Below are 19,784 nucleotides of genomic sequence, written 5' to 3' on the forward strand. Positions count from 1 at the left end.
ATTAAGAGCTTATGAATTTTCTTTCTTTTCCTTTGCCTTTGTGATATGGAAAACCTACATTTTCCATACCATGAAAATGCACCGTGTAGATGGCTTTGCTTCTTCTATTAGATGATTTATTTTTGGTTTTAAAAATAATTTTTACTTTGATTATATAGAAGACTTTAGTAAGAAAACTAGAGAATAAACTTGGCCAATAAATATTCTCTGTATATGCATACATATATACACACAGACATACATACATACATGCATACTTATATGCATATTTATGATACATATTACACTATAGTGTATTTTATATATAGAGAGAAATATATACATATGAGTATAAGTAAATATGTACATTATGTGCAATATATACATATACATATATACACATAAATGTGCATATATACGTACATGTCTATATAATATTATCACTCTATATCTATTTATTCTCTCTCTTCTCACATTTCCCTCTCTATTTATGTATATTCAGGGTCTCGATCTGGAAAAGAAGGATTTTTTTTTTACTTTGGAAATATTTTTTGTAATTATTATAATAATACTAATGGTAATTCAGTTCCATGGGGAAAATTATTTATTCTATCCAGTAGTATAATATAAGAGATAACTGAAGAGGAATTCAGATGGATTAAATAAATCAGTGGCAGAGCAACAGAATAGTGTACTAACTAACCAAAGACAGTGAAGGTTAGTTGTGTTTTCAGACTGAGGTTATTCTTCCAAGGTAGCACTTTAAATTTACCTCGTAGAAACTTGACACAGAGATGTTGCTGTAAACAAGACCTACTCAGGGGTCACCCCATGGGGATTCCCCTGTAAAGATGCCCTGAGAATCATGTCCATCCCACAGAAGCATTTTACCAGTGCATCCACCCCCACATGCTTAAACTGTGCGCACGACCCAGATTTCAAAATAAGCAGAGTTAACATTCTTGACTCCTGGCCCAAATGTGGATACTCGCCATGAGCTCATGCCTTCCTTTGTGGCTGGCATTTGCAGGGCTTATGTTATCATGCTAACTGGACCAGGAAGGAGACACTGAGGGACATGTGCTGGAAACCATGCATAGGTAGGACTCTGACACTTTTGAATGTGCACAAATGTATTATGACTCTTTCTGAGAGTCAAAAGCAAAAGTGTGGTCATAAATGTCAGGGAAATGGGTTAATTTGAGATCAGATCCTGGCTCTACCACTATCTGACTGAATGATTAATGCAGAGTCTCCAACTATCCCTTCCTGTGTGAAATGCAGTTAACCTAACTTGTCTATTTCCTAGGGTTTTTAGTAGTTATCTAAATAGGTCATGGACATAAAATATTTAGTAAGTGGCAAGCTATATAAAAATTCTGGTTTTGAAGATGCAATATAAAGAGGAGAGATCTTTGTTTTATTTACCTTTATTTTCCTAAATCCCGTCTCAACACCAGTCATACCACAGGCATTTAATTAATGTTATGTAATTGAGCGGATGGATTCAGGTTTGGGAGTTAGAGCTGGGTCCATTACAGGCCACGGTGTCTGATGGTTATTTCATCGTGTGATTTTAAGTTTGTTTCTTAAGCCGTCTGAGTCTTAGCTTCCTCACGCATAAAATGGAGGTAACAGCACCACTTGTTCTAGCCGTCTACTTCACACGACAGTTGAGATGTTGCAATGAGATAAAGTCTGTGAAAGTGTTCCGTAAAATAAACCAAGATACAAAGTCTTGTTATTTTTAAGTCATTCTGATTTCTGAGATTTTTTTTCTAAGTAAATGATCTCTAGATCTCTACATTTCTTTTTAACTTTCAGTATGGCTAATTTTCAAAAAGGGAGATGGATCAATGTCTCTAGCCCCTCTTTTGTGAGCTGTGTTCCATAGGTAAACACTTTATTTCGAGAAGCTACACCCCCAAAAGAAATCACTTTGCACAGCCTTTGAAATAAACACAGTAGGCTTTTGTTTTCTTGTCTCAATTTCTTCTCCTTGCCTTTCAGAAACTGGGGCTTTTATGACTTCCTGATGATCAGTCCCAAATCAGCAAGGCACAAATTTGTGAATTTATGTCTGAAAGAGAGGTCCAGCAACAGCTGTCTGATGGGTTCACACTAACCAAGGGAAGGTAAATAAGAATGCTTCATTTTATTATCTCCCACCTACACACATGCTTCATGAATACTATAAACATATTCTTACTGCATCAGTATTCATCAGGTACCAGATATTTCAACCCAAAAGCCCAGCAGGCAAACTGATCATTTGTAACTTAGAGTCACAGCCATGCCATAATTATCCTTTTGTCTATGAAGTTAAAGGTGATAAAAAGGAAAAGAAAATCATTCTTGATTCTACTGGGATCTATTTGAGCATAGGAATTGGATTTTGTTGATCAACCTGCTACGAATGGCCTCTAGCACACTGATGGGGACACAGAGGAGGCCCTAAAAGAATATTCATGTTGAATCCATTAATCAGCTGTCAAATCAATGAGTGCTATGTAGTCTTGTGAGAGAATCATACTGAAACTCCACTAGAAATTTAGGTCTCATCACAACATCATTCATTGTAATGTATTTGCAATAAGCAATCAAACAAATGCATTATAATCAGAGACCAGACACACTAAAGGCCAATTTATTTGGAAGACTCAGTATGTATTATCTTTCCCTTTTATTCTTTCAAAACCTGGAATGTGCGATGTATAACAAGAGTCAAAGCTATTATTGTGGATAAAAAATAAATAAATATAAATCCTCCGACACTGGCTGTTTAGAAGTTCACAGATAAATGCATGGAGCTTTAGCACAAGTATAGAACTTCACATTATACAGTTTGCGAATAAATACTATCCTTGATTTTTGTCTTATTTTTCTTACCATTGTTGATTATGCTGAGTATTAATTTCCTCATATACCTACATATGTTTTTGAAATTATTTAGAAATCCATAGGTATGGTAAAAAGCGTATATTAATGCCATGTACCATATTAACTGTTTCTAAGTGTACAGTTTCATAGCGGTAAATATATTTACATTCTTTTGCAGCAGATCACAGTAAATTTTTCATCTTGCAAACCTGAAACTCTATACTCATTAAGCTACCACTCCTCATTACCCCGTCACCCCCGCCCCCATAACTTTACATATGTGTGGTTTTTGAGGTTATAAATATTTCATAAGCTAACTCAAATCATTTTAAAACAAAGTGATTTTATGTAGATAGAATAATAGATGAATCATATGTCAATATAGCCTTTAAGAAGTTTATACTCATAAAATCATAGACTCTTGGGGTTGAACAGAATCTTTAATATAACATATAACAGCCTTCCCTCCTGCAGCCCCAATCTAAGGCTTGATAGACATACTTGCTGTTTGCAGCACTACCATGTTTATTTTCCTACAAACACAAGAATAGTGATAAATTCTATTTCATGCATTCTCATCATAAATAAGCATATAATATGTGGTGTATTTATAATTGCATATGCTGAATAATAGACAGGGGGTTTTGATTAAATATTGATAATATTAATTTCTCCACTCACATTTTTCATGGTTGGTAAAAAGAGAAAAGCATTCACATACTTCCCATGCCAATTACTGTGGGACATATTCATATTGTGATGTAGTCTCCAGCCATAGTTGAACCAACACACGTGGGCAGGAGGCGTGTTCTTGGAAGCCATTCTACACCAGGATGAGTAGCAGTAATTTAGCTATTTGTGAATGTAACTGAAAAACACATAAATGTATCTTCTCAAACCCAAACTAAAAGTATTCCCTGTTCAACTTGCTCTTAGCTGGACCCTAAACATCCCACAGCCACTCCATGACAACTCTTTTGAGGTAAAAGGTAATGAAAGGAGCATTGGAGTAGAGATGGATAATAGTGTTAAAATATTGCAGATACAATATTTCACATTTGTCTATGTTACAATTTATGACAATGTAGACGTATTGCTAAGCTACTTCCCTGGACCTTGGAAGGAACTCTGCAAATCTTGACATTTGAATGTTTAGAATCACAGTAAATCTGAAAGAAGGCCTGGGGAAAACCTGTTGGTAGGCTCTAAAAGGAGAGCAATTCCTGATATGATGCACTGAGATGGACACAGCATCACTTTTATGGTATTTCTGCCGAAAGTGCTTTCAAACCTAAACTAACGTATTATCTACAAACCACTGCCTTGTGGTTTACAAAAATCCCTGTGTCATGAAACACAAAGAAGACTGGGAAACTGTTCCTAATTAAAAGATACTAAAAAAAAAAAAGGGAGGGGGGACAACTGAATGCAACATATAATCCAAGACTTTTCCTTGCTATAAAGGACATTATTAAGACAATTGTCAAATATGAATAAGCAGTGTAGAATAGATATTTTATGGATATAATTTTTTAATTTCAATAATTGAACTGAGATCATGTCAGGTATTTCCTCATTTTAGGAAATACACACTGAAACATTTAGAATAAAGGTGCATCATATCTGCAACTGACAAATGGTTCAGGGAAAAACAAATCTGGAGAATGCCAAATAAGGACTTCCTGTGTTTCTTTCTTTATCTCTCACTCACGTGAGCTTTGAGCAAAGGAGGGGTGGGAGTGAGGAGCAGCCCTCACACAGCTGTTCAGGGATGTCTGGAAAAGAAGCCCACCCACATTGCTTCTGGACACTGGGTGTGACTTGGAGGGTATCAGGTTTGTCTGTTAAAGAAACTGCCAACCTCTTCCTGCCCCAATTGGCCTCTGTTCCCTAGCATGCCTTCTGAACAGAAAAGTGCCCCTTTCCTCGGGACACTCTGTTAAGGCATCTTCTTGACATTAACTTAACCATAAATGTTTATTTGACGAATTTCAGTGACCTGAAGAGAGATGAAGGTTAAATCAGAAGAAGCACATGGCTAAGGTTGCAACTCTCTTGCTTTTTCATTGAATTAAACTCATTTGAATACCATTCAGGTTACTTAAGTTCTAGGTCGAGCTTCGCTCCTAATCGATGTCAGACTGTAGCAAATATTGGGTCCAAAGTTGGAAAGGTTAGCAGGTTCCTCCCCATGACAGAACTTTGGTTTCCACTTTACTAAAATAGAGATTGTGTGGTTGGGCTGCAGCTGTGTACAGAAAAGGGTCATACAATCAAAAATCACCAAACTCAGTCTCTTCAATTTGAGTGATGTTGGCGAACTTGCTCCACAACCTCCTATCCTTGAAGGTTCTTTCCTGCTCTCCACACTATAAATGCAGGATGACCTGGAAAGTCTAGGACCTGAGGTTCAGTTACCCTGACACAAAGGAATTCAGTTTCTCTGATCTCATAGTCACAGGCTGCCAGAGCTCTACGGAACATGCAAGATCATCTGCTTTAAGCCTCTTGTGGTGGCATCTGTTGTTTTCCACAGCCCTGTACCTATTGCTCTTTCCTAGGTTAACAGAACCTTTATTTTCTTCTGAAAACTCTCTGCTAAGTCATGGTAGGGCTATCAATCGAGATGATCAGGCCTCTCCTGGCCAAACATGGCATCTTTCTTTTGGGAAGTTGAATCTTAAGCTGAATAGCTCAAGTTCAAAAAAAGCTGTTGAATCTGAGCAATGCCTACAGTGGCATTGCGAAGTGACTATTCTTTCCTGTTTCTTAAGTCCCTGAATTTATCCTTGTTCCAGCCTTTTCCAAGATCTGGTTTTGTTTTTTTTTTTTCAACTGTCTCCTATTATCTGTGAATTTTCATATTTCTTTTCATACATTTTCATATTTTGTTTGTTTGTGTGTTTTTTGGCTTTAGGTAGGCAGAATCAGTTTCTATTGTTTATACCCAAGGAATCCTAATTGATACATCCTTCTCCTTTAAAAATAAAGCATCTAAGTCTCAAAGGGAGTAGGCTACCTGCCTAAGGCCTGGGAATGAGTTAGTACCAGAGCTCATACTAACCAGGTTAGCCAACTTCTTTACACAATATTTGCTCTCTCCTTCAGAGTTATAGCAGTCATGGAAGAAAGAAACTACTATTTTGCCAAAGACCTCAAGAGAACCAAGAACAAGTTCTGGGATATGTGATGATTGAGCTCTTAAAAAGTTTGTTGGACTTCTGGCCATACTTGTGTATCTAAGACCAGATTTCATTCTTAATAGCTAAACAAACAAACAAACAAGAGCGATCCACAGGTTCAGCAGCTGTAGTAAGAATGAATTACTGATACAGTTGACAATATGAATATAGCTCACAAACAATGGCATCAATGAGCAAAAAAAAAAAAAGAAAATCCAGACACAGAAGAATACACACCATATCCCTGCATTTATGTGATATTCTAGCATTGTATTGTCCAACATAGTAGCCAGTAGCCTCACATGGCTATTCAAATTTAAGTTGATTAAAATTAAGTGAGAATAAAAATTAGCTCTTCAGTAACGTTAGCCACATGTAGCTAGTGGCTACAACATCAGACCGTGCAAATATAGATTATTTCCTTTGTAACAGAAAGTTCTATTGGAAAACAATGCTCTAGAAAATATACGTATAATCTATAACAACAAAAAGCAAGTCAGTGATTGCCTAAGGCCAGTGGTGAGGGGAGCTTGATTGCAAAGTGGTATGAGGAAAGTTTTGGGTAATAGAGATGTTGGAATCTTGATTGCGATGGAGGCTGTGTGGTGTCTAATATGTCACCTCCTCAAACTGAACACTTGGAATTGACAAATTTCATTGCATGTAAATTACATGTCAATAAAGTAACTCTAAGAGGTCACGTGTTTTGTGGAAATTATTTTTAATCAGTTGCAATACTTATGAGATGATTTTTGCAAATATATAAACATGTTATTCATCCACTGTGCAATATTTTTGCTAGTCCCTGACAACACAGAGGTGAATTAGAATAGTAAGCCTGCCCTCAAGCTGTTCACAATCCAGTACAGGAGATGAGTCTACTCAAAAATAGCTAGAATCCAGGAAGAGAGTTATAGGTGACCTTACACAAAAAAGTGCAGATATAATTATTTAGGACAGTAGAAGTGGGGAAGGTTTCTTTTATATGGAAAAAAAGGGAGAATTTTTGGTCTTTGAAGGATGAGCAAGATGTGAATATGCGCAGATGGGGTTTTAAAACGTTCCTGGTGGAGGGCAAAATATGATCCAAGGCACAAGAGCAACCAGAAAAATATGCAACCTAGAGGAATGTGCATGAAGGAGAACAGTTGTAAAATAATTTTCATGGATGGAAGTGAGAAGAATTTGTATCATAGACACCTGAGTTTGGCAGAGTGCATGTTCTTGGCTCCTAGGAGTCGAGAAGTACAAGTGTCCCTTTCTCCTACATTATGCTCAGTGGTCCAAGTCCAAAACACCTTTTCTTCCTTAAGCACTTTCTTCTCCCCTCCATACAAACCTAAAGTCTTCATGAACATCATTTAAACAGGCAGGTCATGGTCAGAAAGGCAATTACTTTTCCTAGACTTCTATGTACATTATTATATTACAATCTCTGCCTAAAAGACTCAAAGTCTTGGGAAAGCTTCCACCTTGCACACCAAAGATATAATTTATGCATTTGCATAGTAACCTTAGTCCCCTAAGAGAAGAAGGATAAAATATAAATATAAGAGGCAATTACGGTAATCATAATATAATTACCACTCACTTTTCACTCGATCGTGTATGGTTGTGTACTATTGGTGTTCTGTTGAATTCTAGAGAGTTTGCCTCTTTTTTCTTGGTCAACTCTCTCCATTTGTTTCCATAATGCAATAGGAGCCAATCTTTTTCATAATCATTTATTTAAAATTTGTTGCCATTTAATTTCTGTCCCTCTTAGTAAATTTAGGATTTTTAAATAACAACTATTGAAATCATGACATACATTTAAATGATATTATTTAAATAAGTTAGGCTAGAATCCTTTTAAATAAAAAAAAAAAAATAGATGAGTGCGGTGGCTCATGCCTGTAATCCCAACACTTTGGGAAGCCGAGTCGGGAGGAGAGCTTGAGTCCAGGAGTTTGAGATCAGCCAGGGCAACATAGCAAGACCACATATCTAACAAAACAAAACAAAATTACCTGGGTATGGTTGTGCTCACCTGTAGTCCAAGTTACACAGGAAGCTGAGGCAGAAGGATCACTTGAGCCCACGAGGTTGAGGCTGCAGTGATCTGTGATTGTGCCACTGCACTCAGTCTGGGTGACAGTGTGAGAAGCCGTCTCAAAAATCAGAAATAAATAAATAAATAAATAAATAATAACTTTTAAAAAACAAAAATTAATTAAATTTAAAAAACACAACATACCAGAGATGTTTGCAGATTGATTATTTGGGAGTCTATATCCCTGGAAGTTAATTTAAAATATTTAGAAGATACGGTGAAACCACGTCTCTACTAAAAACACAAAAAAATTAGCCGGGCGTGGTGGCAGGCGCCTGCAGTCCCAGCTTCTCGGGAGGCTGAAGCAGGAGAATGGCATGAACCCGGGAGGCGGCGGAGCTTGCAGTGAGAGGAGATTGTGCCACTGCACTCCAGTCTGGGCGACAGAGTGAGACTCCGTCTCAAAAAAAAAAAAAAAAATATATATATATATATATACACACACATATATTCAGAAGAGTCCTTCCTCATTTCCTAGAGATGTCAAATTGTAAATATTAGGCCTGTAACGAACACTAGGGCTCAGCACTCCAAAGTGTGGTCCAAGGACCAGCAGCATCAAGTAACCTGGGAACGTGTTAGAAATGCAGAGTCTCAGGCCTCACCTCAGACCTACTGAACCAGAATCTGCATTAACAAGATTTCTAGGTGCCTCACAGGCACCTTAAAACTTGAGAAGCTCTGCACTAGAAGCACCTTTCATTATAAATGGAATTACTTGGCTGTGGTCACAGGAAATTGATTTTTAATTTCAGAACCTTATATTTAGGTCATCCGTATTTGCTAATAGCAGAGAAGAAAGCCAAACTCTTTAACTCCAATTAACAAATCTATAATTAATTAGTTAAATAATCTTCCCTTCTAGTTTTACATTTTGTGGAGCAAGCTGTTTGATTTGGCTGGGGCTGAGGCTGGCCTGTTTGTGAATTTCACAATTCACAGATGTTAGCCGCTCTCCGGCTAAGTAAAGGAAGAGAATGTCAAGTTTTAAATAGCTTCTCCCTTCCATCCTGGCTGAAGTAACAAATAAAATATTTTTATGAAACACATTTTGAGTCAGATTTACTCACAGGGAAATGTCAAATTTCTCTGTAAGGGCTTTAGATTGTCTCACAACTTTGACATTTACTGATGTCACCTGTTTACAGGTGTGTCCCGTGATTAGGCGGTGAATGGAAGATATGAACTTGCCATGTTAGTGACCGTTAGATACACAGAGTGGTTTTTTTCCCCCCGCTGTTGGAGTCTATCCTAATTTAACTTCTGAAACATATTTCATTCAATTTCCAAATCCACAAAACCAGGATAAGTTTACAGCCCATATTCAGAAAGGAAATAAATTATTTTGTATGTAGACTTTCCTGGTATTATACTGATTTGGGAATATATGAACAATTTTATGGTTTCCTTTCTAAGTAGGTCAAGTCAAAGCAAAACCAAAAACAGCAAAAATTGTAAGACATAAAGAAGAGAGTGGAGCCGACTGATAGAGATTAAAATAAACTAGAATATTTTTATTAACAGGCAGTTTGAAATAATTTGTGCATTTCAAAATATTCTATAATAATATATTATTTCCCATTTTAATATCTTTAAGAAAATTACTATATTATGTGTAAGTATATGTGCATGTGTTTGAGGTAGGATATTTAACTCAATAAAGGTTATTTTCTTTTATTCGGGCCAGGCAAAACTTCTAAGGGGATGTGAAAGGGATATCTCTTTCTCTTAGCTGAGAGGAAGAGTGAGTTCTAAGTTAAATATAATCAAGGAATTTCCCTGTCTTTGCTATTTGAGATTGTGGCCACAACAGGCGGTTGGCTGAAAGGGAAACTGAAGGGCGGGGAGGGAGGGAAATAGATGAAACAAAACAAAACAAAACAAAACAAAACTTCCCTAAGCAGCTCTACAAAACATTTTAGCCCCAGAAATAGTCACAGAAATCCTCAAATCAAATCAGTATCCGGATACAGGGAAGTGTTATGTAGCCGGAGCAGGGTGGACACTCATCGGCTCAGTTCACTTACAAAAGTCCAGGCTGCTGAAATTAAACTCTGATGCCATTCATGCCAGCATCCAATCACGACAGAGATCAGAAGTTCAGAGATGCCTCCAGCTCCAAATTGCCAACAACAAGTGTGGCTACTATACGTCAAGGACTCTGAAGCCGTGAGAGAGGGGGAAGAACAACATTAGAGAGGATGCCCAGCTGGTAAGAATCGAGCGTTTATGAAGTTTTAGTCACTTGATGGATCTCATTGGCTAAACTCAAGAAACGCTCCGCCTCTTTGCAAATATGTGTGAAGGGGAGAAGTGCCTAAACTTCTATGTCTGATAGCATTTGACCCTATTGCTTTTAGCCTCCTGGCTTTATATCTATATATACACAGGTGTTTGTGTATATTTTATATAATTGTTCTCCATTTGTTGACATCAAAGACAGTTGAAGGAAATGAATTTTGAAACTTCACGGTGTGCCACCCTACAGTACTGCCCTGACCCTTACATCCAGCGGTGAGTTTAAATGTGACATAACTTCTCTCAAAACTTTATTGAAGTGCCTTGTGTATTGTGAATGTTTCAGCTGTGTACAAAGAACAATTCCTCCTTGTTTAGTGAGCACAGTGATATTATTTTGGACTTTCTGTGGACTTACAGTGGTCTGTGGGCATATTTTCTAAATGTCTTTTTTGGTTGATATCTGGATCTACAAAGTGAAAAAATTTGAAGCTAATCTTCCCATTTTAAAAAATTATCACACCATTTAAGAATGTTTAAAAATATATTATTTGCCTTGTTCAGCACCTACTCACTCAATAAGAATTTCACTGGGCAGGGATATAAAAATGTATGGATAATCTTCAAGTCAAAATAAACACCAAATAATTTTGATTTGTACATTAAGAAATGGATAACTAGCCATTGTTGTACCAAAAAGATTGTGGCTTGTCATGGTGTTTTCTAAGGAATATTTTTTTTGATATGTTTGATAACAAATATCTTTTGACAAATCTGACTTTAAAAGCCTGTGATTGTAGTAAATTTTATTTAGAAACATTTTCCTAGTACCAAGAGAGAATATTAGTGAGGGTGCACAATTGTGTGTGTATGTGCTTCAAATTAGACTTTGCTATTTTTAAACTGGTAAATGAAATCTGAACAGTGTTTTTCCAGTCATAAAGTTATGGGAGATATTCAAGTCATATGGAGCAATGTGATGTTGTTAGTTTGACAGCATGAGATTTCGTATTTTATTTTATAAGACAAATGAGAGAGGTCCTTTGCGTGTTGAAAATGATGGGGTTACAAAGGGTTAACTGGTCATTTACCACCTGTGTCTGTTGGAGCTTGATACAAGAAGCAGATTCTGCTCTCTCTGGGCAGGACTCACTTACTGTAGACTAGCAGAGTGTGAAAGATGTATGATCTTCTTTCATGAACATGATTTGCCGCCATGTAGAACACTAATGTGGGCTATGCCGACTGTTTCTCTTCCTGTGAGGTTTCTGGTGGGTTGTGTGAGAAGGCAGAAGAGAAAGAGCAAGGCAGAGAGGTAAATGAAATAGAGGAGAGAAAAAGAAAAGGGTGAAAAAAGAGAGAGGGGAAGCAAGCTTGGGGTCTCCAAGGTTTCAGTGGAAAATGGTGGTGGTGGCTTGATTTGTGTCTTGCTGTTTGCTGCGAACAACGGTATTAGCAAAAAATGAATGTCTCTAGAATTTATGTTCTTGTATAACGTGAAAATTAGATTTAGCTGAAGTTGGGGATTGGGTTGATTAATAAGAAAAACACGAAAGGTTTTTCTGGTTCTCAAAATTGTTTCTAATCACAAAATTATCTATTCCAATACATATCTTTGGAAATAATAGTTCTAAGAACGTAGTTGTGATGAAACAGTAATTGTGTAATGCTGCTCTTTAGGGCATCTCTCCTAAAGTAGGTGCTTGGATCCAGGGAAGCTTTAAAGAAACTTCCTTCTATTGACTAATAACCCACACTTCAATCCTGCATACATCTCTAGAAGCATTTCTAATGATTCATAAGAGAGGCCTATAAATATAAAGAAATAGAGAAAATACTTTTTATATTACCTTGATGATCTCTTAGTTCATGGAGCAAATGTCATCTCAGTTTTTGACATACTGTAACAGTCTAAGCAATCATAGTATTTTTGTGGGTTTTTTTTTAACCTTTATTTTAAGTTCAGGGGTACAAGTGCAAGTTTGTTACACAGGTAAACTTGTGTCATAGGGGTTTGTTGTACAGATTATTTTATCACTCAGGTACTAAGCCTAGTACCCATTAGTTATTTTTCCTGATCCTCTCCCTCCTCCCACCTTCCACCCTCTGAAAGGCCCCAGTGTGTGTTGTTCCCCTCTCTGTATCCATGTGTTCTCATCATTTAGCTCCCACTTACACATGAGAACATACGGTATTTGGTTTTCTCCCCCTGTGTTAGTTTGCTGAGGATAATGGCCTCCAGCTCCATCTAAATCCCTGCAGGGGATATGATCTCATTCTTTTTTGTGGCTGCATAGTATTTTTAAGTCGTTTTAATTTTTCCTAGAATGCCCTGGGCTTTGATCATGGTGCCTGATACTTTTGGGGCAGGGAGGGGGTCATGTTGAGAAGCTGTGAGACTATGGTTCAGAATGGTCAGGGAGCAATTATTTGCCTAATAATTTTAGGCAAGAATATGTACTTCTCATTTGTAATGCAAGCTTAACCAGCAAAAACATTAAGGTGATGAAACGTAGCTCTTACTAAGCATCTGCTCTGTGGAAGGCATTGCAAATACAAAAATGAATTAGATGTGACTGTTACATTCATTTATTTAACGTTACAGTACTTATATATTTAATCTAAAATATATTTTCCTCAAATATTTTAACTGTTTGTCATATATTTTAAGGACTGAATTGTTACTATTTTCCAACTTTTACTACTTAGTGAATAAATGAGTAAGTGAAATATCACTAAAGGAATTAGTATGATAATGTATATTGTCGAAACAAGGATCAAACAATATTTTCTTTGATACCTCACGAGTGAATGGGTTTGAGCTGATTTTTCTAAGCAGACAACCGTTGTAGTTCTCAGTTTACAAAAGCTATTTTAAGAAAGACCAAATTTAATCATTCCATAACCATAGTCATCTACATAGTTAAATTTGTCTTTTACTGACCTTGTGTTTAGCAAAAAGTCATGAAAGATAATTTTTTAAAGAAAGAACAGGATATCTTGATATTTTTAACTCCAAGCTACCTTAATTTATGAATTCCCTTACAGAATAGAAAAAAATGACAGATGTTATCTTTTATTACGAAATGTTAATGCCATTCCAAAAAAAGTGTTTAAGTGCATGTTTCAAAGGATGATGGTCATCATTCTCTCAGTTAAAACTGGGACTTCATCCTCTGTTTTTTCCTTTCCACTTAAACATATTAGCATGTTGAACATTTGGTTGTGCCTTGATGATAATGCTAATTTACTTTAGTCTTTGCAGAAACTTTTCTGAAAACCAAAAAGGCAGTTAAAACCTTAGAGCTGATTAAGTTCCCCTTTTGATAATATTAACAATACCAATAGGAAAAAAAGTTGGATAAAATCACATTACCATTTGATTACTAACTTAATTTTAAAAATATTGATGTATAGATAAAATTATAAAAGTTCAATAAATAAGTCAATGGGTTAGTTACCTTTAATTTATGAATAGAAACTTGTACAAAATAAATTGTTTGTTGTTTATTTTTTATTAGGTGAATATTGAAAATGAATCTAAAATTTAGCACTTCAGAAGATACATCCTTGTTAATGTGTTGTTTGGGCTACAACTTGGGCAATTTTCCATTCTTTCATTTCTAGAATTTCCATATACTTTGTACAATTTATTTTTTAACAAAGCAATTTTAATATATTAAATTTTCAAAGTATTTTTACACAAAATAAACCAGTTAAAATGGTAAACATGAATCGAAATTAAATTTTGAAATTATGTGATAACTGAGGGCTAAAAATTAGAGAAAAATAAACATTATTTCAATTTGAACCACCAGTAAAATATTTTGTATTATTTTTTCTTAGTCATTCCAAAGAGGCATCAAGCTATTAAAATACTCTATGGATAATAAGAAGTGTTTTTTGTGTGAATTACATATTTGCTGTGAATTGTACTCTTTACTGGCTTAAAGGTCAACTTTATTAGCTGTACTTTCTAAATATATCCCAAAAAGAAGAGTGATGACAATGAACTTATAGTGGAAGATCCTTTCATTTATAAGATAAAATCACCTAAAGGCAGACGCAGTTCTGTGTTGGGAGTCCTTCACTTGCTCCTCCACATCTGTCTTTTTCTTTCTTGTTCTTTTCCTCAAGAGGCTGCTTCCTGATAATTGCATTAACAGGTCTTTTCTTCTCCGGTTTCCTGTTGAATTCAACCAGCGGCAATCTCCTGCAGGAGAGTGAAGTTGGAATATTAGCTTCCCTGGCTGACTCCCTGTTGGTTTTTGGCTAAAGGTTGCAGATCCTCTCAGAGGCCCTTGCTGCAGGTCCAAGTCCCCTGACTTTGAGTAGTTTATTCCCTCCCTTTCCTTTTCTTAAAGCTTAGGAAGGGTAACCATTTCCAGCCATTGCTAATTCTAGGGAGCCACATCATATTCCTTACTCTTCATTAAACTTTCTTCAATTACCTTTTTTCTTGCCAGTATCATGCTTTTTTTCCTGCCAGGATCGTGACAACTACACTCATTAAAAAAGTATGCCGCGATGTTGTTTATGTACATATGAAGATTTCCAAAATAATTGATATAGCAATTAATAGTATAACAATTTTTGATATGAGGTAAATGATATATCCATCCATTTTAATGAGCACACTGGCTTTTAGCCATCTCCGTAATCACTAAGTCTCTCTGACTGAAAGGAATGAGCCAGCATGCTACAGTCTGCATATGTTGTTTATACACAGTTGTTTATACACACTTTTAAAGAAATATTAAGTTACAGTTTATCTTCAGGATCTAACATATCTATTGGTTGTAATCAAGAAAAAACTCTTCAGTATCTAATGGATAAGCTTCAAAATATATTTATGGCCAACTGTGGTTAGCCAAAAGCATAATGCTACTATTTTTCCATGTGCTGCATCTAAGCGGTGAGTGCATTTAAATAGCAGAGAGTCATATTAGCAGAGTGCACATAGGATTTGCAAAAGATTTGAATTGCGGTAAGTAAACTCCACCACTAAATGATTATGTGACCTTCATGGAATCACTTAAGCTATCTAAATCAAAGTTCCTCATGGGTAAAGTAGGGATGAAAACCTCTCATTTACTGTTCACAACTAGAACTTTGAAAAATAAACTCAACTCAACTCTGAAATACACTCCGGTAGTGTATGGTAAGTTCTCACTTAACATTATTGATAGATTCTTGGAGATAGTGATTTTAAGCAAAACAGTGTGTAATTAACGAAACCAATTTTACCATAGGCTAATTGATATACACAACAGTTAAGTTTCTATGGCATATTTCGGGTCACAAAACCATCACCAATCTTCTAAATATAGACCCGCAAGATTTCCAATATTAAACATTAAGATAAATGTGAGCTACACATATATTTAAGAAAGATTAATACAAAGAAGTAAGATAATTATTTACCCAATTTTTGGTGAATCAATGAGTGATGGTCATAGTGGTACTATGTTAAATCAAGGAATAAATCTTCGCAAAGCAAAAATTGTAAGGAGCACCCCCTACCGCCACACAATTCAAAAGCAAATAAAAATATAGTAGGCTTGCTGAGCACTTTTCGGCTGCATCATTTATCATCATGTATTTTATGATTATCGTATACTTTGTGAATTTTTATTTTACAATAATGTGTATTCATTCATTTAATTATTTTCCAACCTGCTTATTCCAGTTCAGGATCTCAGGGCCAGAGCCTATCTCAGCAGCTCAGGGTGGAAGGTAGAAACCAACCCTAGACTGGATGCTATTGCATTGCAGGACACACACACACACAGACACACACACACACTCACTCACAATGGGGCCATTTAGACACACCAACGAACCTAATGTGTGTATCTTTGAAATGTGGGAGGAAACAGGAGTACCTGGAAAATCCGTGTAGACATGAAGAGAATGCAAAAGCTCCACATAGACAGTGACCTCAGTTGGGAACTGATTTCTTTTTTTCTCATCAGCGTTATATGGAAAAGATGTTAAACAAAACATTTTCCATGACCTGCTGTATTGTTCAGTTCTACTATCATATTATGTGTACAGTGTGCCAGTGGACTGGAGCTGCCTTCCGACAATTGTGTTTTCACGTAAGCATACCTCGAGTTCCACTGTATATCAACTTTCAGAAGAAAGATAATTTGGGGTCTTGACATCATCTTGGCTTGTCCCCCTCAGTTCTTATACTGTAGAATTAAGGAATCTGAATCCCAGAGTGGTTCAGTGAATTGTCCAAGATCACACAGCAAAAACAGCAACAGAACCAGGATGGTAATTCAAGTCTCTTGACTGCCAGTTCAAAGCTCTCTTTAACATAAAACATAGCGTTTTATCAGATTTGTATAAAATTTTATAGTTGACAAAATGTTTCCCAATGCATTGCACATCTGACCTACCTGGGAGACAGGCAGAATAATAGTCTCTAAAGATAGCCACATCCTAATCCTCAGAACCTGTGAATATGTTATGTTACACGGCAAAGCAGAATTAAGGTTGTAGAGGGAATTAAGGCTGCTAATCAACTGACTTTAAAACAGGTGGAATAACTCAGATCATCCCTGTGGGCACCACGTAATCACAAGAAAGCAGAAGGTAGAAGAGTCAAAGTGATGTGTTGTTAAAAAAAAGACTTGACAGGCTATTGCTGGTTTTGAAGGTGGAAGTGGGTCAGGAGCCAAGGAAGCTGGAAAGGGCAAGGAAACTGAATTTCTCCTACAGTCTCCAAAAGCAACGAAGTCCTGCCAACACCTTGATCTCAGCTCTGGGAGACCCACATCAGGCTTCTGATCTACAGAACTGTAAGATACTAAATTTGTGCTAGTTTAAGCCAGTAAATTTGTGGTAACTTGTCATGGCAGCAATAGAAAACTAATCCACCAAGGTAGGAATTGTTATCCCTCAATTGTAGATATGGACACTAGAAAACTGAGTTTTGTTTTGATGCGTTTAACTAAACTGTTCCATGAATTTATTATGTTTTTATGGTGCAAAGTGGGGAAGGTAGAATATATGAGTGAAATACAATCCTAGACCTCAGGGAATCCAAGGTAAAAGTAACTGTATAGAAATAATGCAAGGTACAAGGTGGGGTTGAAAACCACTGGACAAGCTAGCCTGGGGACTGCAGATGCAAGCATCCGCTCTTGAGGCAGTCAATGGAAACAGTGATTTTTATTACTAGTTTCTGTTAAAGTTCCTCAAACTCTTTTACACGGAGATATATCTGACTCTTAGATGGCAGCTCTAAAAGTTTGAAGGCCAAATTTAGATCCAGGAAACACAGGCATGCACTTACTCACTTCTGATGTCAGGTATTGAGAGGGCTTGGGTGGAGCCTTGGAAACGTGCTGTAAACTATAAACAAACAATTTTGATTCGGGAGGTTATCAGACCACACGTGGAGAAGTAGTTCTACACTTTCTGGTGTTGTAAGGTTCTCAGTTAATTTGGGGTTTGAGATTACATCGATGCCTCTCTCTGAGAAATCAGGAGCCAAGGGAATGAATGCAAGGTCAGCATTTTTATCAGACATTTCAGATGATTCATTTGTTTGCACACCCAATTTTGAAAACCACTACCTACAGTGAGGCAAACTTAGACCCAATGCCCCAATACATGCTCATAAAAGGCAACCAGAGATAAAGAAAAACAGAGACACATGCTCCCAAAGGAAGACTTCACGTTCTCACTTTATTTCAAAGCCAAATGGATTGTAAGATTAAAGTGACAATTTTCAATCTCTGTTTCAGGACAAGAGAGCCAAGTTTCTGAGTAGCTATTTTGAAGCTCAAATTTGTCCTGACAGGGTTTCTATCTCTTTAAATAATTCACCAAGGAAAAAATCCTCAAGCAACAAGTGATGGATAGATAAAACACTGTAATTACGATCAAAGTGCAAAGACTCCATCTATGTAATTACACACTTCCCAACCTCTGGAAGCCACTTTGTTCCATTTAAAATAGAATGAGAAATGGACATAGGTGATGTGTACTTATTGGTTAGTCAAGGTTTTGGAAATGACAGTTATTAACATGTGTGTCTTACCATAAACCATAATATTTGGGGGATCACTTAGATTGTGGGAATTAATTCACACTCCATCCTTATTCTTATTTTTATTGTTTGCCTTCCATTCTCTACTCTATCTGACTCTCTTATGATGAATTAGATTATTTGAAGTTCAGAATGAAATCATTAAGCTTAGAAGAATAAATTTCAGGGTTCAAAATCTCTTGCCACTTTCAAATTTCCAGTTCTTTTTTCTTTTGTTACAAATGGGTAAACCTAATCTGTTAAATTGAACAGCAAACACTCATTCTCAAATTCCATTAACTCAGGGAGGTTTCTCATAATTGAGGGCAAAACCAGTATCATAAAAATGTTAAGACTGAGAAAGCATTTTCAGTCAAGACATACAAAATTGAACCTAGAGTGATTATTTAGTCAGCCATTTGACTAGCTAGATGTTTAATCTTTTTAAACAGATGTTGATTTATCATGGGAATAAATAATGGAACATATACAAATATATAATAGTGAACTATATGAACTCTTTCTTTTAACGTCAAGTATGTTATGCCTTAAGACTGTTGACTGCATTTAACTTAACCAACAAATGCTGACATTTTATCGATGTGTTCAATTTTTACAGCTTCCTTAAAAACATCAAACTTTAAATATTTTTTTAAAATTCATCCTTAGCTTTTCTTAGCTTTTCTTTCTTCTTTATTATTTTCTGACTCAAAGAAACTTCTGTTTTTGCACTTGAATTTAATAGTGTCATTTACTTCTTAACTACATAAACAATGAATATATTATTCATTAAAGCTTTCAATGAAGAAATATACTTTCTTCCAACTTTTCCATGACACTGCAACTGCCTCCATATAAAAAGTCTTAATAAGATGTATTTTTCTATTTTATTAGTTTCCTTTTAACACTTTTGTTATCTCAGACAATAAACGAGACTTTATACTTGACAGAATTTTCCAAACTAAATGATGAGTAATCAAAAGTAAAATTGATGGGTTTTCTTTCAGCATCTTAATTGATACTATCGAATATGATAAATCTTTGTACCTGCATAAGCTCTTTTTTTAGTATCCTATAGAGGCTGATGTGGCTGTAATTAAGAATTCTGCAACAAAATGTGAGATATTAATGCATGATTTATCTTCAAGTTAGTACTGCTGTAAATGTGGTCCATTGTAAATGTTGCTGTCACACTGACAGTCAGAGGTTCAATCATTTTTTTCTTGCTGAACAAAAGGCTTCAGTGATGCTCTATGAATGCACTACTGAACCTCCTGTATGGTGTGCAAGGTGCCAGCTTGTGTTCCTATATAAAATGTATATACAATTTTACTTCTATATCTTCAATCCTTTAAAGCAGTGAAGTGGA

At 36.1% G+C, this 19,784-nt stretch overlaps 1 protein-coding gene across 1 annotated transcript in view; it reads left to right on the plus strand.

The window, feature by feature from the left end:
• The first annotated feature begins 10,403 nt into the window (after window positions 1-10,403).
• Window positions 10,404-19,784, plus strand: part of TP63 (tumor protein p63) — a 264,983-nt gene continuing 255,602 nt past the window's right edge. Inside the window, 1 exon segment of the mRNA XM_033213045.1 lies at window positions 10,404-10,647. Coding sequence (XP_033068936.1) covers window positions 10,586-10,647 — 62 coding nt within the window. The 5' untranslated portion in view covers window positions 10,404-10,585.

Source organism: Trachypithecus francoisi, unplaced genomic scaffold (assembly GCF_009764315.1).
Source record: "Trachypithecus francoisi isolate TF-2019V2 unplaced genomic scaffold, Tfra_2.0 Lachesis_group0, whole genome shotgun sequence".
Taxonomy (NCBI): domain Eukaryota; kingdom Metazoa; phylum Chordata; class Mammalia; order Primates; family Cercopithecidae; genus Trachypithecus; species Trachypithecus francoisi.